Below are 26,267 nucleotides of genomic sequence, written 5' to 3'. Positions count from 1 at the left end.
AGCCACAGGTTAGCGGACTAGTGCTGCGGGCGATTGGGGCCCTGGCTCTACAAAATGAATGTCACTTCCCGTCCGCGCAGCGGGCGGGCGGGCCGATGGCGCGCCGGAGGCGCGCCAGAAGCAAGCCCGTCCGGGCCTGGGGCCAGAAACTGTCTGTTATCCCTAAACGCCGTACGATATATTCCAGGGAGGAGCTTTCACAATTAAGACATAAGGTAGGCCCGTCATGCGGTTCGTTAAACAGGTCGGAGAGCCCATTTATGCAATGTACTCGGTGCCCCGAATTCACCCAGGGAAAAAAAGACAGGGGAACAGGCCTTGAGCCAACTTAGCATGGCACTTCTTAATTTTAGGTCCCTACCAAAACACTCTTTAGAGATTAACTTAATGATCCAGAAAGGTAATCTGGATATACTGTTTTTAACAGAAACATGGCTGTCTCCCAATTCGGAGTCTGATCTTGTTAGTGCTCTTCCTAAGGGATTCCTTATTCAATGTCAACATAGGCCGCATGGGAAGGGGGGCGGGCTAGCCATAGTGTATAGAGACAGGTTCGCCTGCAAAATAAGAGATATCTGCATCTCTGACTCTGAAAGCATTTACTTTATCATACAAATTACTCCGAATAATTCCCTATCAGGCCTTCTTATTTATCGCCCCCCGGGCTGCCCAGGACAATTTGCGGGATCCCTTTTAGATACCACTATAGCCACTGCCGCTACAACATCTAACCTTATCCTATTAGGAGATCTAAATCTCCACTTTGATGACCCCGGTGATAAGATGGCAGCGGATCTCAGGCTTGACCTTCAATCTTTCGAACTGAATCTTAAAAATAAAGGGGCATCTTTTGGACCCGATATTTTCTAATATTGCACATCTGGACTCTAGCCCCCCACTCCATCTCCCCTGGTCTGACCATTTTTTTGTCCAGTTTGCATGGAAAACTTGTACTTACTCATCACGAGTTCCGGCACCACGCACTCTAGAGAGAGCTTGGTCTAAGCTATCTTTTGAGAGCTGAACCCTTACACTGGAACAGACAGCCCCTCTGTTGGACCCAGGCACCCTAGAGGCGGAAAAAAACTTTCGAAATTGGTTGAATAGTTCCCTTGATGCGGTACTACCTAGGAAAAACCTTAAAAAGAAAAGTAGTGTCTTTAAGTCACCTTGGTACACGACAGAACTTAAAGATCTTAGAAAAACCTGCAAAAAGCTAGAACGCATGTGGAGGAAAGATTGGGCCTCCCATAATAAAGCTGCCTATCGATCAGCTATTAGGATGTGTCAAGCATCCCTGAAAAGAGCCCAGGTGGCCTTTTTTGAAGAGAAAATTAAAACCTCCTCCAATTCGACCAGGGAAACTTTCCAGATAGTGAAAGAGCTCCTTAACGTCCCCCCCCCCCCCCCCCGAGTGTGCACGAGGTATCAGGAGCAAGATGCAACGAATTAGCCGTCTTTTTCGATACTAAAATCCAAACTATACTAAAAACTTTACCACACAGTGACCTAGCCCCCGATCCTGATGATTATTCGGCCCCTACATCAGGTCCCTATCTGGACTCCTTTGTTTTAATATCTAGGGAAGATTTTTGTAAAGTCTTGACCTCCATGAAAAGTGGATCCCCTTCTGATCCCGCGCCTATGCATATCCTCAAGCGTGTCTCAGCCACCATCTCCCCCCCTAGCAACTGATCTACTAAATGCCTCCTTCACCCAGGGTATTGTTCCCCCCAGCTGGAAGCGGGCCATGGTAAAAGCCCTTCTAAAGAAACCGGAGCTGGGTCCATCTGAGTTGGCCAATTTTTGTGCAATCTCGCTGTTACCTGGTCTCAGCAAGATTGCGGAGAAAATGGTCAACCAGCAGCTTTCTTCCTTTTTAGAAAATAATAAGCTGCTTTGCAACTCCCAGACGGGCTTCCGCCCAGGCCAGGGCACTGACTCCGCCCTGATAGCGGTGGCTGAAGAGGCAAGGTGCATCTTGGATTCAGGAGGATCGGCTGTTGTGATCCTCCTGGATCTAAGTGCAGCCTTCAATACGGTGGATCGTGGAATCTTAATTCAGCGCCTTGTCAGGCTTGGCGTATCGGGCACGGCTTTGCTGTGGCTCACATCTTTCTTGAGCGACCGAACCTTTCAGGTCTGGGAAGGCAGTGCACGGTCTAAACCTACTCACCTCCAGTGTGGAGTGCCTCAGGGCTGTTCATTGAGCCCTACCCTGTTCAACGTATATATGGCCCCACTGGAGGATGTGGTTACTCCCTTTGGGATTAAAGTAGTCACCTACGCGGACGACACCCAACTAGTCGTCTCGCTCTCCCAAGAGGAGAAGTGCTCTGAAAAAAATCTTTTTGCCTGCCTCTCGGGAATACATTCATGGATGACTAGATCCTTGCTCAAATTGAACGGAGCCAAGATAGAGCTCATGCTCTTGGGCCACCAGTTAACATCTTTACCCGATTCCATCTGGCCTGCCTGTCTGGGGGATCTTCTCCCCCCCCCCCCCCCCCCCCCCCCCCAAGGACGAAATTAAAAGCTTGGGGGTTTGGTTTGACCGGGACCTGTCCTTCAGGACCCAAGCGAAAAAAACAGCCGGCATCTGCTATGGCCTTCTTCGCTCTGCCTGTAAGATTCTCCCCCTTTTGCCATTTCACTCTAGGAAATTGCTAATCCAGGGGTTAATATTGTCTAGACTGGACTACAGTAACGCCCTGTTTTTGGCAGCACCTGAATCAACCATTAACACCCTCCGTGTTCAGAATTCATCAGCCAGGATGCTTACTGGCTGCTCAATAAGATCCTCAGCCAGACCTGCTCTTCGATCCCTTCACTGGCTGCCAATACGTGAGAGGATACAATTTAAGTCTTTATGTATCATCCACAAGTCTCTACACGGTAAGGGACCCCCTATTCTTGGGAGTCTGGTCCGCCCCTACAAGGCCACTTGGGCCCTCCGCTCTGACCTTGGAAACTTGGCCAGGGTTCCCAGAGTGAGGAGGGCTCGTTCTGGGGGCCGTCGATTCTCTGTGAATGCGGCAATGCTGTGGAATGCCCTCCCTGGCAGGATTCGAGCCGAACCCAGCTACCTTAAGTTTCGAAAGCTCCTAACAACATTTCTTTTTCCCCAGGACTCTTAATTAACGGTGCCCCCCTCAGTTTGCTCCTTGTTCTGCAGCGCTGGGATGCCTTCGGGCAGCCATGCGCTTTACAAATCTAATTTCATTTCATTTCATTCATTTCAGTACCAAGCTCAACTATGTCTTAGTGAACAAGGCACAGGTCTCCTCAGGGGAAGACCACATATCCCCCATTCCAATAGCCTGGCAAAGGTGCTTAATATGGTTTAGTCAGGGGATATTCCCCACACCCCTTCTGGACAGAAGATCCCCTAGGTCCTCTCAATATAGTTTGTTAGCTCCGGGGTGGACCAAAGTTGTCTCCAGTACAGAAGGGGGCGATTTGAAACAATCTCCTGTATAGGTACCAAACCTAGATCCAACCGTAAGGGGGTGCTCAGGGGAAGTCTCAGAAGACGCCGGATAAAACTATTCTCAATAAGGGATAGAGGGGCGGCGCTAGCATGGCCCCATAGGTCTGCACCATAAAGCGCACCCCCTCTCGCCTGGACTTTATAGATTTCCATGGGCGGACCCAACAAGTTAAGAGAGGTCTCGTTGAAGACCTTTAGGATACAGCCAGATGATTGGGCCAACTTCAGGTTAGCCTTAGCCAAGTGAGACCCCCAATCCATTCTATCATTTAGTGCAGAGGTCTTCAAACTTTTGTAGGTTGAGCCCCCCCCCCCCCCAGCTGAATTTTTTTAGATGTTGGGCCCCCCCACCACCTGACAGAAATTTCTGGACTCGACCGCCACGCGCACATTCCGGGCATATTCAGCGAATAACATTCAATACAATAAGATTGTTTGTTTAGTAAACTGCAGGTTTGTGAGTGGGTGGGTGTGGTGAAATGACAGAGGCTTATTACACAGATCAAAACACCACTTTCCAAGATAAAATGTGTGCAAATTGTTTTTACTAGGATGCTTTGTTTTACATATGACATGGATTAATAATAACACCACCAACATAAATGTGACAGGTTTGCTTGTTTTTCAGAGACGGTCAATCTGTGGATGGATTTTTGCTACTGCCATCCTCAGGTTGTGCTCCACATCCAGGCTTGAACGAACTTAGTCTTTAATACCGCAAGTGCTGAGAACCCAATCTCACATAAATAGGACGAGCTGAAAGGCAAGAGAGTTTTGATAGCAGTTTCTCCCAAAGCTGAATATTCTGCAGGCATTTTCAGCCAAGACAGGGACTGTAAGGGGAGACAGTGTTGTCAGATGTTTCGAGAACTCCCTAGCTCAGAGCTGGTACACGAGAAACAAATCTTCTCTAGATATCATTAATAAACGTTTTAAGCAGCACTATAATGGGATAATTGCCCACCAACCAGTTACGGATCCGAAGACAGTTGAAAGTCCACAGAGAAGGCGCTGAACAAACCCCTCATTGAGAATTCCTTAGTGGTACGATAAGTTGCTTGCCTGAAGCAGTGGGCGTTTGGAAACGTCAGGCTTATGTTTAAAAAAAAATAGAACTAATAATAAAGTGCTGGAAAGTTCTCTTAAAGGCACAGTATCCTATTTAAGCCACATAATGGCAGCCTATGGGGCTTGTCTGTCCATGCCTTCCTCTATCATTCCAGCGGCTTTTACTGGTAGAGACAAGTTTCTCTATGGAAGAAACTGGGCAGGCTGTGCTGTGTGTGTGTTATTTTGGTGGAATTTCTAGTTGAAGTACTGGACAGTGTAGCCTGTGGATATAGGCTGCATTATTTGTCTTTAAATTCTCTCTTAAGTGTCTTTGCAGTTCTGCAATTTTCTGACAACTTAAGAGATTATTTTTGATTGCCGGGGTCCACGCACATGGGCGGGACTATTCACTAGATTATGACTATAACAGAGATACCCCTACTTCAGAACTGGAGTTACAGGACAGAAACTACTCCTTATGTTTCAAAGTAAAGTAAACCACATTGCGGACCATGTGCAGCTTTATAAGCCTGTGGCACGTAGAGAAAGTAGGTGTGGTGGGAAAATAACAGCTGTTAGATGCTATATCGAGTATGTAAACCGACCATCCCCTCAACACCCCACCCCCACACACAGGAGGCCACCACAAACGAGGGGAGCAAGCAAGTCATAGTAGGCAGACCTCGGGGTCTGTGGTGCATGCGCAACAAGCTTCGCAAGGATAGAACGCGACTATAAAACTACCCGTTTTATGCACAGGGTAGAATTATAACCCGGGACGCAGCCTGCCTCAGAAGACAGCACATCTGCTACCTCTGGAGTATGCAAACAAACGCATATAACATGACATTCTGAGGCCAGAGACAAACCGCTGCCTGGGACGTAAGCACATGTACTTAACGAATTCCACCCCAAGTGTCTTTAACAACATGCCTGTGAGCTCGTGACAGAATGCTGCTGAAACCCAGGCATCCCAACCATTTGGCCAAACTCTTGCATCTCTTCATTAGTTTTCACGTCTGCGGAGCCTTTTGGTAACACATGCGGAGTGTTTCAAAATGCGCCTATGTATCCACGGGGTGAGAAAATAATCTAGTGTGTGACAAATCACACATCACATAAGGTGCGACCATTTCATAAGAGTGACTGCCAGTTTGTCAGACATCCATCAGGAGAGTCATGCGCAGTCTCTAACACGCAAATTCTGACCGAGTAGCTGCAAGAAGGCAACGCTGAAAAAATCCGATAGTTTCACTGACAATTTGTCGCTGGACTGCAGGCAGAACGAGTGCAGGATATCGGACACGCAACAGTTGATTCCGCGCTGTATGGGTCTAAAGCATCAAACTCAAAATACAACAAGCATTGGCATAGCCAATAGGTCTTGCTTTTTGGACCTTATAAGTATTTAGTTATGGAGCACAATATCCTTGGTGCAACATCAACTGTTGCATGGCTAAACACTTATAAGGTCCCAAAGGCGAGACCTAGTGGCTTTGCCAATGCTGGTTTTAGACTGCCTTGGTTTGTCTCTGCAGTGCCTCAAGTTTAGTTATTCGAAAGTTTCTTGATTTAGCTGCAATTTAGCTTTACCCTCCATTTGTATTTGTAGCAATATAGTGTTTCCAAGGCTTGATGGGTGGAGGCAAGGCCACCTGTTTCTGCACCCACTACTCCCAGTCCAGCCTAGGATAGTTATGTATTTGGGGTTCAAGCTGGAGGTGGAGTTTTAGCAACAGCTAGCCTTCTGTCTTTGAGAGCCCGAACGTCCTTCACCACTGTCCCTTCACCCGTCATACTTCACCAATAAAGGAATCAATATTAATTCTATCTTTTCTTTAGAAGTGCAGAGGACGACACTGTGTAATGGTTAGTGGCTGTATTGTCCTTGCACCTTCAATTATTTTGTAGATATAACCGTTGTAATTGCCTTCATTTGCCTATTTGTTAAATGCAGCCTTTTCCCTCTCTTTCCAAATAACAAGCACTGTCTGGACAGTGATGTTATTCAGTGTTGTTTGTCACTCCGTATCTTGGTTTTTACTCCCTCTACTTCCTAGAGTAAACTTTGAGCACTCGGCTTCACTGGACTGAGTGAGTGAAAAATAGTAACTTTGTTATCCATCTCGAGTCTTTTCTAACATAGAGAATCGTTTACTTTCTGTAACTTGCTTCTTGACCTCTCAGTTCAAGTTGTTTCCCCTTCTAATCGGTTCCAGTATTCAACCTCAATGGAATGCCAAGCACCCTGAAGTTGCCTAGTATTCTTTAGAAATGGGGAATAATCCTATTCCACACTATACCCATTGACACCAAGCCCGAGCGCTCTGAAGTTATCGCTGTTGAATGCTTTGAATGAAGGAGTGCTGAGCACATGAAAGAGGACTGAGCAAGAGCAGCAGTGACGCTGTGGATTATCAATTGACCTACAGGGTGGTGTCAAGAATGTGTCCTTTCAAGAGAGGAGCAAAGTTAGGAAAGGGCCACCTTTGTTGAAAGAGACCACTTAGGAGCTGGAGATATTTCCTTTTACAGTGCTCAAATGCATACACCTTTGTCCATCAAGCTTCTGTAGTACATCTACCAAACGCCACACCAATTAATGGTGTTATCAGAAGTAGGAAGGCAGACCTTGCACTCATTGGGTTGTCCTTCTAGGGCATCGACCCACCTGAGGATCGATACTGCCTTAAAAGAGAAGACATCTTGACAGGAAGTCTTAAGGTGGGTGAAAATTATCTCCTAGAAAAAGGTGTGTAAAAAAAGTTATACCTGAAGAAAGAAGCTTTAAAAAGCAAGACGTCCAAAAAGGTTGTGAGGATAGAAAACCTCGAAAAAAAATATTCAAGAGTACAAATATTTGAAGGGCAGCTGTGCCATGGATTCCTTGGTCCTTGAGTGGAAAAGCAAACTGCCTCATAGACAATTCTGTGCACTGTGTGACTTTTCAAGAGCAAGGCCAGTTCTCTTACTGCATTATTTACATTGAGCTTTCTTTCCTGCTTTATTTTTCTTCTACCATGCTCTGCTGATTTGGGGGTTACAGTCTTAACATACCTTATTAGTTTTGGTTTAATTCGCTATTTTAGAACACAGTCACCTTTTTATTTAAAAAAAAAATGGAAAAGTATACATTTAAATAATGTGTTTTGTGATCTCTGTGCTATAGTTTACTTATCAGTCCTAGGGATGTAACACATACATTTCCTCGCTGTGCCTTAACCCACATTCTTTGGCTCCTTTTATTGTCTTTTCTCAGTGCTGTTGGGACGTTCGCACGAGCCCTGGACTGCAGTAGCTCCATACGACAGCCCAGTTTACACATGAGTGCTGCAGCCGCCTCTAGAGATATCACATTGGTAAGTGCTCTCCCATCTGCACTGCTGCTGTAATCCTGGGATACCTGCAATGCTCTAAACTGTGGTTAGACTCTAGGGTTTGCTTGCGGGCTGTTTCCAAACGAATGGGTCAATATGGGGCTTTTCTTCCAGGTCTGTACACACATTGTTCATGAGGTTTATTAAGCTTGTGGCACTGAACTCTGTATAGCTTTAAAGAAATGCAGCAAAAATGTTCGAGAATCTTTCCTTACTGAAGAACTGGTAACAGGCCTATGTAAATTGCCCTTGTCCAGTAGGTATACACATCTCTACCTTAAGGTGTGGCACTGTGACCATATTTGCTCATTAGAGAGTGGATCTGACGTACTTTAGTTAACGTTTTAACTCCATCTGTCTATTCAGAGAGAAAGAGTCGTAGCTAGCAGAATTTTCTTTATCTGGTTGTAATCTAGTGCAATGATCACCCTCAAGCAATTGTAGCAGGGTGGTTCATGTGAAGTGGGAACATAAAGAATAGTGGCATATCAAAGGATATAATGCAGGAATCCAGCTACCAGACCATTATCTGTGCATAAATAGCATAGTGGAGCAGGCATGATCGAATAATAAGACAAGCATATAGTCTAGGGTTATTGGGAGTTTTATAGGTGCTTGCTCAGTTAAATGTCTAACACAGTGACGGAGGCTAATATATGTACATTTGTGGGCTGTCAATTCCAGATCCTGGGGGCCTTGTCTGAAAAGGCATGTTTTACGGTGGAACTTTTCTTGCAGATTTTACTTATCTGTGTGTAGACAGTTGATTGATATACTGACATGCTTGATCTGGTCCTAATAATTTCTTTTGGATGTAGGTTTTGCAGCGGAGTAAAGGGCTAATCCTAACTTGAGACACCAGTAATTGGAGCATTGCCATTATTAGTCAACACTCCAGTCTTCTCTAATTCAACAATCACAAGTGGATAGTGAAACTAACAGTATACGGTCAAAAGTGGGTAGACCTCTAAAGGTGGTTTCTGTGCTGCATATAGTTATTGAATATGATGGGACTAGATGAACACAGTACAGTTGCCCTGTGTGGAAGTATTTTCTGTATGCATATTTTGATGTGCTAAATAAGCTGTATTTGGTTTTTCTTAAGTAATGTGAAATAAAGTTTTAAAAAAAATAGCATGACAATAGGCAGAATTTAGCCTTGTAGCACAGCGAATGGTGAGTGTTTTGATGTCAATTTTCACTTGCTGAACTCCGTTTCAGAGCAAGGATCTGAACCAGTTAAGAACAATGTCTTCAAAGTTATACACTTTTAGAAAAGTAATGAAAATGTTGTGGTCATCTATGTCAAAAGCTGACGAGAGCCTATTAGTTATAGTGTTGAATTCCTGCCTTTATCATGGAGTAGAAGTGAGTCATCCTCAATCATGGTACACGTTTCCTTACTGTGTCTAGCTCTGAAACTTGACTAAAAAGACCCAGTGAGTTTGTGTGGTGGTTCAGAAATCACACCAAATTTGAGAGAGGTGTCTGTAGTTAATGAAAAGGGGTATTGTGCCTTCAAATGTTTGTGATGTGTAGTTGGCAAGGTCTGACACCAGATTGTCTTGACACATTGAACATTATCTTGGGGCTTTCTTGATGAGTTGTGGGGGTTTCCCTTCAATGATTTGGTGAAAGTAAGATGAAAGCATGGAAACATGGCTGTTAGTAAACTGGTAGAGGGAGAGAAACTTAAGCAGGCTCTAGAAAGTGTAAGGCCTAGTTAAAGCGTTTTTCTTAGATCAAGGTTTCCTTTAGGTTCACACGGGATCAAAAGATAGTAGTGAGCAAGTGTAGTTTAATGTTTGTAAATTGTAGCATGTTCTTCCACTGTAATAAATTCTGGTGCGCAAGTAGGAAGCTGGCGCTTTATGTGATATACCAATAATTGGTTATATAGTGTAGAGTCCAGAGATTCTCCCAGAAGTGTACAGGGCTTCTATGAAAATCAAAAGTGCTCTAGTGTGATTGAGCAGCCTTAGGCCTAAATCTGAGGAGTGTAAGATATTTATTATAGACAGTGAATTATAAATAACACAACTTTAAGACTAAGATTTACGTTTAGTTTAGAATGCTTTTCTATTGTCTGGGAGGTTTTTGTGTTTTCTTCTCATATGGTGCAAGTGACACCATCCTTTCTATGTCCCGAGTATGAACCCTCTTTGATTCTTGATTTGTAGGGTTGAAATGTCAACATCTTACAAAAACCTGCAGATGTGTAAATGAGTGGACATATAATTGTACATATTGCAGTTTTCCTAATGGAATGTGCTTCTTTTTTTAATTCTAAATATTAGCTTGCAGCGTAGCTCACTTCATCATTGCACCTCTACTTTGCAGTGCTGTTGATTTCTGCCACTTTAATTTGTGATGGTATTTAGTGAATAATTGACCCAATATCTATGTACAATAACTACAAATCTTATTGAATAAAATGGGATGCTTTGCACTCTGGTCCTTCAGCTTTCACTGCATACGTTATTGCAGTTCATACACACTCCCCTTAAATGGCTCTCAAAAAAGATTTTCTAAACGTTCTCAGTCTTCCTTATTGCAGATACACCGCTTTCAGATGGATTATTAAATTGCCCTGCCATGTTCTAACTGCATTTTCTATCCGTTTGCACAAAGTCACTGATAATGGTGCTTTTATTATGGTGCATGTGCCTTGGAGGCATGCATGTGAGGTCATATGCAGTGCATTGCAGGGGCGCAAGTTGTAGTTTCTATGTTTGAAAAAATAAATTAATTTCTAACAATTACGTCCATGTAACCTTTGGGACTATTCAGTGAATTTCTAAAATGTTTAAAATATAAATTCAACTACAATTTCAACTACTATTTTAATTAAGTAATGCCATTTTTTACAACTACATAAATGCATTTTATTTTCACAAAGTGTGTGAGTGACTGGGTCTGTGAATGGGTGTGATTGATTTTGAGGGTCTGTGAGTGGGTGCATGTATGGGGGTGTGACTGGGTAAGTGGGTATGTGAGTTACGTGTGTGTCTGGGGCTGTAAGTGGGGGTATAAGTGTGTCTGGTTCTATGAATGGGTCTGTAAGTGGGTATGTGAGTAATTGTGTGGGTCTGTAGATGCGTATGTGAGTGGTTGTGTGGGTCTGTAGGTGGGTATGTGAGTGGTTGTGTGGGTCTGAGAGTGGGTATGTGAGTGGTTGTATGGGTCGGTGAGTGAATGTGAGTGGTTGTGTGGGTCTGTGACTGGGTCTGTAGGTCTGTAAGTGGGTGCGTGAGTGCCTGTGTGGGTCTGTGACTGGTTCTGAGAGTCCTCTAGGGGTCTGTAAGTGGCTGTGGGTGGTTTTGTGGGTAGGTGAGTGCGACTGTTAGATGGTCTGTCAGTGAGTGCCTGTAATTGGATGCATGGGTTTTTAAGTTGGTGTGTAAGTGTATGCATGGGAGTAGGTATCTGCATAAGTATAGGAGGGTCTTTGAGTTCCTGCATATGTCTGTGAGTGGATGTGAGCATGCCTCCGTGGCTCTGTCAGTGGGTCTGTGAGTGATTGTATGATTCTGTCAGTGGATGTGAGTGTAGGTCTATCAGTGCCTGCATGGATTTGTGGGTACCTGCATGTGTCTGTGACTGAGTCTGTAACTGGGTCTGTGAGTGCCTTTGTTGGTCTGTCAATGCCTCTGTGTGTGGGTGGGTGGGTGGTTGGGTGCGATTGTGGGTAGGTGCAAGAGTGTGGGAGGGTGTGTGGGAGGGTGTGTAAGTGGGTGTGTGGGGTCACCAAAGTTATAAGCCAACCGAAAAATACTTTTCCTATGGAAACCAGGTCCTAACTGTAACTACCTACTGGCAACCACCAGTAGGATCTATCAATATTTATATCCAGTAGTTTGTTATAGTTCGGACCATGTTTCTATTGAAAGCGTTTTTTCTTTTGCCAATATCTTTGGGGCCGTTTGACAACCCGTAGCGACATTTTCAAGACTAATGGCCTACTCACTTCAGCTGTTGTGTTGAAGGTTTCGGGGCGATTTGTCAAGCGGGGATTGAGAAAAGGGGGGGGAGTCCTGGGGGATCGAGGAAAAAGGGGGGGGGGGCAAAACACGTTTTCTCCATGTTAATTTCCATGGTAAACTTTAGACACTGGTACAGCCCGAACTGCTGAAAGGAATTGCACCAAATTTGGCAAAAAGGTAGCTCTTGGTTCAGAAGGCACACTTTTTTTTGTTAAGTGGTGTAAATCCGTTCGGTAGTTCCTGAGAATTATTATTATTATTTTTTTTTAGCTTTATTTATTATTTTCCAAAAGAAATACAAAAGTAAAAGGAAGCATACATGACTGAAATATACAGCTGAGTTGTATGGTGTCACTCTAGTCACATAAACATAATACATAACAGTCCGAGCATACTCAAATGCCATTCTTGAGACCGGGGCGAAGGCCCGCAGTGGGACAGGACACCAATAGCAACCCCCCCAAGGCAGCATAACCCCGCATTGGTCCCAGCAGAATACGTACAGCACTAGGCTCCCCGAGCCACTGCAAAGCCGGGATGGAAAAAACAGAGGCATCACACAATGTGTTATATAAATCAAGTGTCTAAGAGCGGGATTCCTCACCACCCCTCAACCAATTCCCTCGGGGACCACCACAGGTGCAGGAGCGGGTTGGTCTCCATCTATGGCACCAGCGATATATGTGCGGTACGGGCCCCAAATGTCGACAGGTCTGGATGTAGAGGGGACCATGGTGGAGTATTCAGTACTATTAGCATTGCAGTGCGCCATGCTCCGGAGCCAGGAGCTGTGCAACGGGGGACGTCGGTCACACCACCGTAGTGCCACCTCGCGTTTAGCCAATAAAAAACTCCGCGCTGCCAGTCTACGAACTGCCCTCGGGAATTCAGCCATATATCCCAGAAGGGCAATCTCAGGGATGGGAACTAGATTTAAGTGTAGCATGTCACTGAGTGTGCTGTGGACTCTGGACCAATAATCATGTAACTCGGGGCAGGACCACGAGAGGTGTGCAAAGTCTGCAAATGGACCGCCGTACTTGGGGCATGTGTGGGAACGTGATGGGTCTATTTTATGCAATCGAGCTGGAGTGAAGTACAGTCTACGTAAGAATTTAAAGTGTAGAAGTTTGTTTACTATTGAGAGAGATGTCTTTTGTCGCTTTGTAGCACCATTGTCACTGGTCTTCTGAAATGGTGTATCCCAAATCCGCCTCCCATGCAGCACGCACTACCTGATCTCCAGAAGGGAGGAGGTCGCAGCACATTCGATATAGCTTAGATACTAAATGAGTGCCTGACGTGTGTTGAATAATGAAGGTGAGGGGAGTCATCTCCTCATTAGGGAGGGGGAACGAAGGGAACGATGCGCACAATAAAGAGCGGAGTCTGGTATGTACAAATGAGTCCATGAACGCTCGCTCCGGAAAGCGGTGGTCCTCTGTAAGCGAGAAAGCATGTCCGTCAGGGAACAGATCTCCGATGGTGGTAATGTGAAACTTGGTCAACGTTTGCCGTACCACAGATTCCCCAGTTATTGGGAGCCAAGTGGGATTGGGCAACTGAAGGGTCGGGGAATACAGCTGTGGGAGGCCGACAAGGCGGCCCAGCCTTCCCCACGCCCAGCAAGTCGATGAAACAGTTTGAATGTCTCGTGGATCCCTAGGAAAGCCCGACGGCAGTGTGGTGGACAACGATCCCGGCAAAACCAAGTCGGCCTCCGGCTTCAAGTAAGGGATCCGGGCGTCAGGGTGGAACCATGGGTATGCATAGGAGCACTGTGCCACCAGAAAGTAAAGGTAAAAATCAGGGACACCAAGGCCACCCCGCTCATATGGGAGCGTCAACATGCGCCAAGATACCCGTGGAGTCTTGTTACCCCATACCAGCTTCAATAATAGCGAGCGTAGCTGTGTGAAAAATTGTTTTGTGAGGGGCACAGGTATATTATTGAACAAGTATAGAAACCGAGGTAATACTATCATTTTGATGATTGCGACACGCCCGGCCATGGATAATGGGAGTCGAATCCATCGCTCAACCTGTCCCTCCAGGGCAGTCAGCGCGGTGCCGTAATTTAATCTAATGATGGATTCCGTTTCTAAATGCACATGGATGCCCAAATATTTCACAGATTCTCGGTTCCACACGAGGGGGAAGGGGTTAGGCCACTCGACTGTACCGGGCGTGAGTGGGAAGACAACAGACTTATGCCAATTTATACAGAGGCCTGAGTACTTGCCAAACCGGGTTATTTCCAAGAGTAGCGGTTCAAGGTTGATCTGGGGCTGCCGGACATAGAGGATGGTGTCATCCGCATAAAGCGAAATCAAGAGTGGGCCCGTGCGAAATTGGAGGCCTCGTTGTAAATGCCTCTCTTGAAAGTGTCGGACCAATGGGTCGATCGCCAAAATATACAGTAGCGGCGACGGGGGGCAACCCTGTCGCGTACCTTGCGCCAGGCGGAACTGTCCAGTGATCGTACCATTCAGGCGCAGTCGAGCCACGGGAAGAGTATACAATAACTCCACTGTATTTACTAAGCATTCAGGTATCCCCATACGGCGCATCACATACATGAGGAAAGGCCACTCTAAAGAGTCAAATGCCTTTTCGGCATCCAGCAGTATCGCCGCCGCCGGGGTAGCAGGGTCAACACGGTGCAGGATGGAGAAAAGGGTGTGGAGGTTGAGGGAGGTGGAGCGGTGTGGGACAAAGTTCCTGAGAAATTTTAACATTTCTCAGATATACAACTGGGGACTCGGAGGATCTGCAAACCCTCCTGATCTTGTGCCTGCAATCTTGTTGGCAGCCATCTTGCGACTGCTCAACCGAGTCACAAGAAAAAAGGTTAAACGTGAAAACACAAGAAAAGGGGTCAGGGTAGAAACACCCTGACCCCCTAGGCCTGCTCAGGGGGTCCCAAAGGGCCAAAAAAGCATTAGAAAAAAAGACCAGATTCGCGATGGTTCCGTGATGTCACGGACCATGTCTTGACTGATGTAATATGTAAGGTCCTAAGCAGTGCATTAATGGGCGCGAGTTCTAGTTAACTCGGGTAACTATAATGGCCGAATTTCTCTGGTTTGGACGAGTGAAATGTCAGCCTAACTATAACGTTCCTGAAACCTTTTGGTTTTTTTTCAGTGAATTGCTAAGCTTTTTTTAAATTTTAATTCTTAACTATAAAGTCCCTGAAACCTTTGGTTTTGTTAGCCGCCTTTCTTCATTATCAGGTATACGAGCACCTTCAAATATGCAAGTTCCGTATTTTTCCTTCACAAATAAAAGTTTTTATTAAGTAGACTAAATGTGCACTCCATGTATCACAAGCATTAAAAATACAATATGTCTCGCCTTTGATTAAGTTAAAGCCATTTGCTTTGCTAATGGTGTTGCATAGCAAAGCAAATTACTTTAACTTAATCAAAGGCGAGACCTATTGCATTTTCAATGCTTGTTCTATTCATGTAACTCTCCCAAGTCCTCTCCCCCTACAATCCTTGCCAAACATCCCTTCTACCTGCACCTGCGACTATCTTTAGTGAGGGCCGAGCAGCCTTATTCTGCTCTGTAAAGCCTTGTCCACCCGGTAACACCCCTTGTCGTCCATCTGCTCTACGGAGCTGGTTGTTTTTAGGTCTCGCACCTGCCACGCCACGCAATGTCGCAGCGAGACCTTTAGCCGTCAGCTCTGCTTACAACGAGCCACGAGGGAGACAAGAGATGGGCACGCGCCGCCTGCCGGAATCGGATCAGATCAGGTCGCAGGCGCGTTCACCATCCCCTGTCTCCCTTGAAAGCCTCAGGCGGACATGCAGTTAGTTTCACTTTCCCACCCTGCCCTCGGCTCAATGCTCACCACGCGAGCTCCAAGCGCGGCACGCTTTTTATGTACAGCATGCTCCAGGCTAGGTACAGCATGCTTCACCCCACTTACCGGCACTTTGCGCTGCTCCTCGTTTGTAGCTTTGGCGCCCCGTCCCACAGCCTCACAAGCCGCGCAGCGCTCCTCAATTACAGCGGACGAAGTCTTCTGGCACCGCCACTGGCACGAGCCGCAGGGAACGCCAACATGCACTCTCACGGCGTCACGCTCAACACGGGGCATATCTGACGCCACTGCCACGATTCCACCTGGTTTTTAGTTGCAACGGAGCCTACACTGAAACCTGCAATGGGTATATACGGGATTTGCAGATCTTTAGAAAAATGTGCTGTACGATGGAGTCACATTTCCTCAAAACTGCATCAGTGGCTCTGGCTTAAACGTCGCAGAATTCGCCATCTTTGCAAACAAACACATAATAATAATAATAAAATAAAAGACGCCGATCCCAGTCAGTGCATTTGTTTATTTGCTGCTGGTTTAGGAGTTTTGGAGAGGATTCGAGGCTACAGATTGTCGCCCATGTTTGCGTTACTGCTGCTGCTGGCTGACGTACATGCCGCCGCGGCTATCTCGTGCCTGACACCCGCTTCCCCTTTCCTGGCCAATCTGAGCCTGCAGTAAATAGGAAGCCGAGCGCCAAACCAGAGCGGAAAACATGTGCAACTGCCCTCCGATAACTGGGGTCAACTCCTGTGCAGTGTAATGGCGTGAGAATTCCTGAGGAGTCGGTCCGTCTGAAAGACTGGTAGGGCTGGGGCGGGCTCCGTTACAAGCCGTGCTACAGAGGTGACCTGCGGTGCAAAACCGCTCTGCATTGTTCTTTCCTAGTTTTTAGGTTTTGCCTAGCAAAATGCGTACGAAGTACGCATGCGCTAGCGAAATCCTTATGTTTCTCTGTGGGGTCGGGTATCCGCCCCCTCCTCGCCCCCTCCTCCCATTGGCTAGCTCCATAAATGGAGGCTAGCCATTGGGAGCCGGATCTGTCCGTCAAGACCGGACCAGATTCGGGGGCGTTCCCGAGAATTTTTCTCTTTTGGCCACGTCATGCAGCGGTGGGCGGGGCTTTTTTTTGGGCTCGTCGAGGTTTGTTTGGGCCATTTGGCGGCCGGCCGAGGAAGTCCAGGTGAGTGGTTCCTTTCCTTTCCTGTCCCCCCTCCCGCTGTCGGTTCCTTTCCCGCGCCCCCCCTCCCGCTGGCCGTTCCTTTCCTTTCCCGCCCCCCCCCTCCCGCTGGCCGTTCCTTTACTTTCCCGCCCCCCCCTCCCGCTGGCCGTTCCTTTCCCACCCCCCCCCCACCCCCTCCCGCTGGCCGTTCCTTTCCCGCTCCCCCCCTCCCGCTGGCTGTTTCCGCTACCTTCTACTTTTGCCCCAGTGAACTATGTTATCCTGCTAATTTTGAATCGGTGAAGACCTGCTGTTTAAAGGAGTGTCAACAATTTACACGATTCTGTGTTTGGCATGGTCATCCTCGTTTGCAGTTCCTGTGTTCCTGCCTTGAGGTACAGCAGTTCATGTTAACGCTGTACTGGTTACTGTTGCTTGCACATGCTGTGAGTTTTCAACAGTGTAGGTGCGAGGCCTCGCCCCTCCCACGCGCCCTCCTCGCTGCATCCCGTCAAGGTGGCAAAGGTCCCTTTAAGATCAAAAGACTTTTCCAACTCTCGGGTGGGCTTCTGTGCGCTATAAGAGGCTTTGCCGTCCAGCTGCTGCGGGACTGAAAATACCCCTATACTTGAGGCCTGCAGGCTGCAGCCCCCCCCCTCCCCCCCCGCTCTGCAGGTGAGGGGGGCGGGGCAGTGGAGAGGGGTGAACATCATATCATTTGATGCACGAGTGACTCGCCTCCGGCTGAAGTTGTACATACGTGCTGTGTGTCATAAAGGTATATAGCAAAAAAACACACCTAGAACCTTTTTCAGGCAAAATGCTGTCAGTCCGTGTCCCGTGTAAATACATGTCTCAGGACGGTGACCCCCGGCACGTTTTTTTTTTTAGGGGGGGGGGGGGGAGGTCTCCTCCAACAAAATATTGCCGTGCAAAGTACAGTGATGCTGCTAGAATTCTGTCTGTGCTATATCATTATCAAACACTATTTGAGAATTACCTTCAATAACATATGTAGATTGGGGCCAGTAAGACGCATAGGACGGGATCGCCCCCTTGTGGCTGCAAATCAATGCATGTATTCATTTATGTGTCCCACCCACTGGTAACGTGTTGAACTGTGCCCAAGGAGCCAAGAGTGATGCGGTGCGTGGGTACATTGGTACCTTTATTTATTTATTTATTCATGCGTTTTTATATAGCGCCGACTTTACCCGAAGGCGTCAGAGCGCTTCACAATAGGAACAGAACTGATACATGAGAACATTACACGTGAGCAAAATACAAAGGCAAACGTTACATTATATGAGGCAAAAGTGACAATCGAGAGCCAACAAAATACACGAGGATCAAACGGTGCATTACAGGAGGTGCATTACATGCTCCCGGCTGCGCCACTTCAACAAGTTGTTTGATTCCGCAATTTCCGCTCAAATGACATCCCCTCTCAGTGCTTATGCATTTTAAAGTGCCGAAAGTGAAAGTGGTTAGAAACAGACTCAAGGTCACAATTAAGCCCTACTTCTGGGCCGGACATTAGGAATTAACGTCAGCGTGCCCTGTGAGGTGACCTGCCTGTACTGCTTAATTAGTGGCGGTGAGGAAAGGCGATGGATGAACGAAGGGGGAAAGACACGGGGACTTTGGTGGTGGTAAAAGGCGATGGATGAAGGGTGAATGGTGGCTGTGACGGCTGCAGGACCATGGTATCTGCTGTGGGGACAGCGCCAGTGACTACTGCTGTGGCTATGCTGTCAGCGGCGGGTACTGTGGCTGTGGCTCCTTCGGTGGGTACAGTGCCTGTGGCGGGTATGATGGGTGCAGTGGGTAAAGTGGCTGCGGCTGCTGCAGTGGGTACAGTGGCCACTGTGGGTACAGTGGCTGCAGTGGGTACAGTGGCTGCAGTGGGTACAGTGGCTGCAGTGGGTACAGTGGCTGCGGTGGGTACAGTGGCTGCGGTGGGTACAGTGGCTGCGGTGGGTACAGTGGCTGCGGTGGATACAGTGGCTGCAGTGGGTACAGTGGCTGCAGTGGGTACAGTGGCTGCGGTGGATACAGTGGCTGCGGTGGGTACAGTGGCTGCAGTGGGTACAGTGTAGCTGTGTATACAAAGCCTGTCAATGTGTGTAGAGGAGGAGCTCTGTGTGTGTGTGTATAGCTCTGTGTACATATACCTATATGTGTGTATAAGTGCAAATGCAATAGGTCTCACATTTCGTAACTATAAAGCTATTTACTAGTCAACGACAAAGCCATTTGTTTATCTGTTTTACAAAAAAAACATGCACAAGCAAGTCTGGGAGTGTGCATGATGCGAGTGCCTCCAGATATTATTTGCCTCTAGATATTATTTGCCTCCAGTCTTACATTTAGAGCACGCGTTTTCCCAGACAGTCTTTGAAAGCTACTGAACGAAAAGAGGAGGAATCGAGACAGACTGTTTATGATAGCAATGGAAAGAGGGGACTTGGTATCGAATCCAACAGCGGCCATGATGCTATGGAAAGAAAGGACAAAGCATATTGACCCACTGTTGACACTATGGAAAGAATGGAGGAAGTATCAAAGAAAGACAGGTGGAGCATAAGAACCGAGCTAGGGGATGCTCATCCATGAAAAAGGAGGCTGCTGTTCTTTCCATGCCCTCAGAAAGTTCTCTTTAGGCCACAGGCCCCTAGATTTGAAATGGCTTGCTACCTACCATTTTCAGAACAAATAAAGGGGTGTGGCAGTTATTTTGATGAGGAGAAAAGATAATGGGCCAGAAGGTGTGTGTGTGGGGTGCTCTGTGTGGCTGTGTGTGTGGAGGGCTCTGTGTGGGTGTGTGTGGGGGGGCTCTGTGGGGGGCTTTGTGTGGGGGGGCTCTGTGGGGGGCTCTGTGTGGCTGTGTGTGTGGGGGGCTCTGTGTGGGTGTGTGTGTGGGGGGGCTCTGTGTTTGGGGGGGCTCTCTGTGGGTGTTTGTGTGTCATTTGCGAGAGATAAAGCTAGTGGCATTGTAAATGACAATGCCATTTATTTATGTTAAAAAAAACATAAATAAAAATGTCAAGAGCAATGCCAATAGCTCTAACTTTAACAAAGGCAAAACCATTGCATTGTAAATGCTTGTTCATTCAGCGGCGGATAGCTGCTCACGGCCTCTGGATGCCGTGTGGAAAGCGCCATGGAGCAGGTTCATTGTGTTCATCATGTGTATGGTCCGCCTACCACACAGCATTGGGACCAGCACGTAGGAGGCGATCTGTTGAAATGCGTGCCTGCTAAGAACAGGACAAGACGCAAACCTTATTTTGGAGGTGGGGGGGCGGAGATAGACTTTTTGCTGAAGCCGACCTTCTAATCACTAGATCGTACTCCTTTCCTCCATTTTAAACCCTTGGATCACGTTACCATACTCCGCTACCTTGTAGGTACAGAATGAACGGCGAATAGCTCACTGAGCATTCCAAGGAATAGGACCTTTGTTCCACCAGCAGAAATGCCGCCTCCTTAGCAATGCACACATAGTTCCTTCTCGGCTCGTTCCCGAGGCCAAGCAAGAAAACCTTCGAAGCTCCGATCGATTCGCGTAAGGAATACCAACCCACGTGGCCTTTATTCATTAAGACGATAAAACATAGCTCAGCAACCTGCAGACTCTAACATGATCCTGGACTCTCTAAAAAAAACACCACTGACAAATCCGTCAGCATGTAGATAGATCTACTGAATCCAGTCCACAAGCCGCACCAAACAGCCACCATTGCCTTATAGCAGCAAGGACTCCCAGAGGATTCTTCCAGGAGACCTCTGAGCTACCTGATTCTCCACACCGAGACGATTGAAAGGAACAACATGCCTACTACTCTTTGTCACATCTCGCGCGGCTCTGGCTGATTAGCACAGCAAAAGGTTTAACAATACTGTGTGACAGAATTTCACGCAACCCCTCAGACATAGAACATACTTCAACCACACCTTCCCGCCAAGCATCCGGAGAGTAAAGTTTGCACCACCAGCTGCGGGTTCTGGTGCTTCGGTGGGTGGACCCGAAACCCCTCCTCTGCATTCGATTTTGAACCCGAAACTCGCCCCCTCCCATCACATGGGTGGCTGTGAATCCGATACAGCCTCCTGTGATGAATCACTGGTTTCTGTACATTGCGGTGTCAGAACCCGCCCCTTTCTCCGTTTAATGACCGTAAGTTTCTGGTTCCGATCCCACTGCCCCCCCCCCCCACACACATTTTCCCCCTTTCAAGGCTATACGTTCCTTTGCATCGATTGATCGGTACCCATACCGCCCACATTTATCAGTTTGATCCTTTGCACTGGGCTGGGTATAACCCAGATACCCCCTAATTCCTCTCCCTTATAGGCCTCCGGTTCCTCTGCAGCGGTGGATGTAGATCTGATACCTGCTCCTTCCTTATCACCCACAGGCTGCTCTGCACACCGATCCCACACAATCTTTCTCCCTTTAAAGGCTCTACGTTCCTATGCATTGGTGGCCCTGCACTTGACTCCCTTCCCTCGTTTCGTCTTCCACAGACTACCCCTTCTCCTAACAAGAGTATACCCTGTAATTCGGGCAGCTGCTTTTGCAGCTGGGCACACGTTTGTTCCTTCCTGTTTTGTACCTTCCCGTGTGTGTACTTGCGCATAAAACATGCTCACTGTGGCGCCGCTCTTCTGCTCCGACTCTTCCTCAATGCCGGCTTGTGTTTTTTAGTCAGTTGTATTTCTTGGCAGGGGAGAGTGGCAGGCTTCAGAGTGCATGTGAGCTTGTCTGCACACTTTTTTTTTTACTATTTTGACTAAACCGCACAATAGAGGGTTATTAGTTGAGCCGAACTGCACATCTTTCATCATTTTTGTAAATGTTGTTTATTTTAGTTTTTAAAAATGTCGATGCAGAAATCAGCACATGCCAACATGTTAGTGTGCCTACTTGTGGCCGCGATCACAGGGCAGTGTGCTGCTGACTCTTTAGGCCTCAGCATGTACTCCTTGTGATGTCTCCAGATGCCCAAGTCCCAACTGCCCCAGCAGTTACGTGCCCAACCGCTGCAACTGCTGTCTCGTCTGCGCCGTAAAGAGGACCCGATGTGTGGGGACAGTCTTGAGTGCAAGCACCCAGCAGGGAAGCGCATGGCCAAGGGCGTGTGCCACTTCCAGTGCAAGCTGACTTCCAAGGTGTGTGGCAGCGATGGAAGGACCTATGACAATGTGTGGCAAATGAAGGTGGAGACCCGCAAGGCGCTGCAACAAGGGCTGCCCGCCATCCTCTAGACGCAGAAGGGAGCCTGTGAATCTGGCAAGGTGTGCAAGCATCACCAGCTTATTTCACCACTGGGTCTTAACTGAAATCTGCTGTTACTATTTTTGCCAAATGTAAATACTTATAACTGGGGACAAGTGGGTCCTTTGCAATGCAATAGGTCTCACATTTGTGAGTTTCAGCTATTGGCATTGTAAATGACAATGCGTTTTATTTATATGTTTTGTTTTAAAGCATAAATAAAAGGCAGCATCATTTACAATACCAATAGCTTAAACTCTAGCAAATTATTGCATTTTTTTTGCCACGCGAGTTTAAGCTATTGGCATTGTAAATAACAATGCCTTATATTTTTGTTTCAAAAACATAAATAAAAGGCATTGTCGTTTACAATGTCAATAGCTCAAACTTGTGTAACTGCGAGACCTATTGCATTGCAAATGCTTGTTACATCAGAGCGCTTGCCTCCCCCTACTTCACTTCTTTTAGTTGCACCCACCTTCTCATCACCCGCCCGCATTACTCCGCTTTGGGATCAAATGGAATTCGTCCTGGTCTTTCATGCACCTGTCTAATGTTCCCCCTATCGTAGCTGTGCTGACAGCTTCTTGCACCCTTCTCCTTGCCTTGACTCCTTCAGATAAAGTGGGTCTGTGCTGTGCATGCCCACCTCTTCCAAATTTGGCTGCATTCAATTCTGCCTTTATCACTGTGCCGGTCAGCAGTGGAGTGCCGGTCAGCAGTGGAGTGCCGGTCAGCAGTGGATTATCAGTATTTTGGGGTTCAGCAGTGGATTATCAGTATTTTGGGGTTCAGCAGTGGATTATCAGTATTTTGGGGTTCAGCAGTGGATTGTCTTCAGTAGGGCGCACAGCTGCGGCGACTCATAATTGCGGGGCCCAACAGTGGCGTGTCAGCAGTGGGACGCACAGCAATTGTCTGTCAACAGTGGTGTGTCAGCAGTGGAGTGCACAACAGTGGTGTCTGCAGTGGCGTGTCAGGAGTGGGGTGTTAGCAGTGGTCCATCATCATTGGGGCACACAGCGGTGGCATGTCAGCGGTGAGGCGCACAGCGGTGACGTGTCAGCAGTGGCGTGTGCACATTCACGCATTCTTTAGATAAAGAAAACATCAACCGCACCTCAAGCGTATAGTAACAAAGTAGCATAAAATGAAGAAAAAGTATCCCACAGGCAAGATATAGCAACAAGTAGCATAGAATAAACAAAATGCATCCCACATGCAGAGACCGGACCTTAATAGCATAACCGATATTATCAAAAAAGCCATAAATAAACCAAACTCATAATCCACTGAAGCTTACCTTTTATTCCGAGCTCATCCACAAAAGCTTAACTTTTATGGCGAGTCCGCCGTCTGGACGCTAATGTTACGGACATCCCCTCAAAATGCTTCCACCGGCATGTGCACAATCAAGCATTGTTTAGATTTTAAAAAAAAGCGTATAATGACAAAGTAGGGTAACAAAATAGCGTAGAATGCATTCCACACGCAAACGCATGCAATAGTTAAAATAAGTGCAGCAAGTCAATGTTAAACCCACCGTCTCACACCGTCAGTAAAAGATCCAATCCCGCTGGGTGTGGCCTAAAGAGAACCGGGTGGCAACCAGAAGGGACTAAAAACCCTCTGGGACAAACAAAGGCTGTTCTGAATAATAAGTGACGACAAACAACGCATACCAATCACATTTGCAGAAGAGGAGCTGAGACAACTTCTGGAACTGCATCGATTTCAAGAAGCTCTCGCATGGCGCGTGCAGCGCATGCACGCTGCTAACGCCAGGCGAGACCCAAAACAAGCATTGAAAATGCAATAGGTCTCGCCTTTGATTAAGTTAAAGCCATTTGCTTTGCTAATGGTATTGTATAGCAAAGCAAATAGCTTTAACTTAATGAAAGGTGAGACCTATTGCATTTTTAATGCCTACATTTATTTTCAAAAACTGGAAAAAATACAAAAAATGTGAGCCCTTTTGCTTGACTTTCCATGCTGTCTTTCATTAGTTGCAAGTCAATAGCTAAGTAGATGGACAGAATAGAGAGTTAAAAACACAGAATGAGATTTCCTTACATAATGGCGTATGTCAGCATACATTTGTAGCATTATGCCAATATTTACCTGAGGGGCTATTGTAATGTTCGGCTGCTTAATTTTCTAAAACACATCAGGCATCGAAGTATGCGTGCAGGTTTATCAGTTAAATAAATGTGGAAACATACAATTTTACAACCACATTTGTTCACGAAATATACAATAAATATGGATAAATACTGATCAAATGGCCCAAAAATAAATATGGATAAATGCAGACGGCAATGTTAAACAAATACCATAAAACCGGAGCCTTAATTTTACTCCCAAAACAAAACACTCAAGCATATTTCAGTCTCAGTACATAAATCACCAATCCTAGTACAGACACACATCTCAGTCACCAGCACATAAACTGGCACAATTGCACGCACACACACTCAAATTATAGCCCTCATGATTCATATAAATTTACTGTATGTGACCGGCAGCCACCAGCACAACTACTACAGCCCCAGTACAAGTGCCGCAGTCCCGTGTTCATGCCTCATCCCTCCCATTATCCCCTCACAGACCCCAGTACATGTGTCAGAGTTGGAAGTACACGCCTCTCATTGTACTTCAGTAATTCCATCACAGGCCTCGTCCATCACAACCCCCAGTAAAAATGCCAGAGTCCTGTGTACCTGTCCCTACCTGAGTGGGCGTTTTTAATGCACAGTGTGACAATTATGAACACTTGAGCAAAAAAGTAAGTCTTAAAGGGAATGCTCTCCTTCAAACCTATCCAATCAAACATAAGCCAACTTAAAGAAAAGGAACTTTCCTCAGTGCATCATGTATAAAAGCCACATGTGAAGAAGGGTAATTTATTTACGTGTTTGGACACATGAAAGTAGCAGCTTGGCATCACCTCTCTGACTGAGGTGTTCCCAAGAACAGCTGATTACAGAAAACCAGATCAAAACACCTACATTTGCCCCCAGATGCCTCCCTCGCTGCTCAGCTTGTAGAACTCTGCCAGTCTGCCAGGATGCGATTGCATGGTCCCTCCTGTATATCTTGATTAATTACATAATTTTAAGTTGCTTTAGTAGGGCCTCACCAGTGGTTAAATGGTCTGAAATTCAATTATATTCGGGGGTTGTGGCAGAGCCTCTCCTTGCAATGGTATTATAAGGAAAAGTCATTTAAAAGTGTTTAATAAGGTGTCCCTAGAGAATACTGCACAGGAGGAGGAGGTGTTTTAACAGGACTTATAATTTAGCTTATATAGTGTGCGCCTGGCAGCCCTCTGAGAATCTTTATCAAATGCATACTTTTGATCGATTTGGCATGCCCTGTACATTCTGTATCAGGGCTGGTTTTAGGTTGTTGCCTTGCCAGGCCCACCTATGGCTCTTGTGGAAAAAATGGGCTCTTCTTGTTTGTAGCTGTATTATGAGAAAGTGAGTGGTAGTGTATCAGGACTTCTCATGTATAATAAAAAGGTAGGTGATATTGGGAGTTTTGGGGCAAAACCATTATGTGAATCATGCTGGAGAAGCAGGGGCATCTTAGAGTGTTGTCAGATAATTGGACGATTAATATATTGTTATCTTTGCCTGAGTGGGTCACTAGAGCTTGAATGATGTATGCTGTGGGGCAGCGTCTACTGGGGAGGCTGAGCTTGATTGTAAAATGTGCAATTTGGCAATGAATAGATGTACAGATGAATAGAAGTAAACTAATAATTCTCACCCGAGGAGAAATTTTGAAATATCTCATTCATTGTTACAGATTATGTATCTTATAGCATACATTCTTTCTGGTTCGAAACATGCATCAGGCGAGCTCAATGTTGGTAAATAAGCAGCCCTTTGCTGATTAAAGTACATATTACCATGTCTTATAAAGAATCAGTTTTTTTTTAAAACATCTTTTTATTAAACAGAAGACATTTACAACTTTAAACTGGCCAGAGCGCATTGAGTATGACATTTATACATATAGAGAACATAGACTTCCGGAGGTATACAAATAAGGCAAAATACAGTTAATAGGTTTAGGAGTCCTCCA

The 26,267-nt window shown here is 46.4% G+C and overlaps 1 protein-coding gene across 2 annotated transcripts in view; it reads left to right on the top strand.

The window, feature by feature from the left end:
* The window catches only part of MTA2 (metastasis associated 1 family member 2), a 386,348-nt gene that overhangs the window by 64,607 nt on the left and 295,474 nt on the right, over positions 1-26,267 (top strand). For both annotated transcript variants that reach the window (XM_078660594.1, XM_078660595.1), the window contains exon 8: positions 7,800-7,899. In XM_078660594.1, the coding sequence (XP_078516720.1) occupies positions 7,800-7,899 (100 nt within the window). The remainder of the gene's footprint in view (positions 1-7,799; positions 7,900-26,267) is intronic.

The sequence above is a fragment of the Lissotriton helveticus genome, chromosome 9 (genome assembly GCF_964261635.1).
Source record: "Lissotriton helveticus chromosome 9, aLisHel1.1, whole genome shotgun sequence".
In the NCBI taxonomy this organism is placed as follows: Eukaryota; Metazoa; Chordata; class Amphibia; order Caudata; family Salamandridae; genus Lissotriton; species Lissotriton helveticus.
Note: the sequence above shows the minus strand (reverse complement) of the source record. Positions and strands in the feature narration are given on the sequence as shown.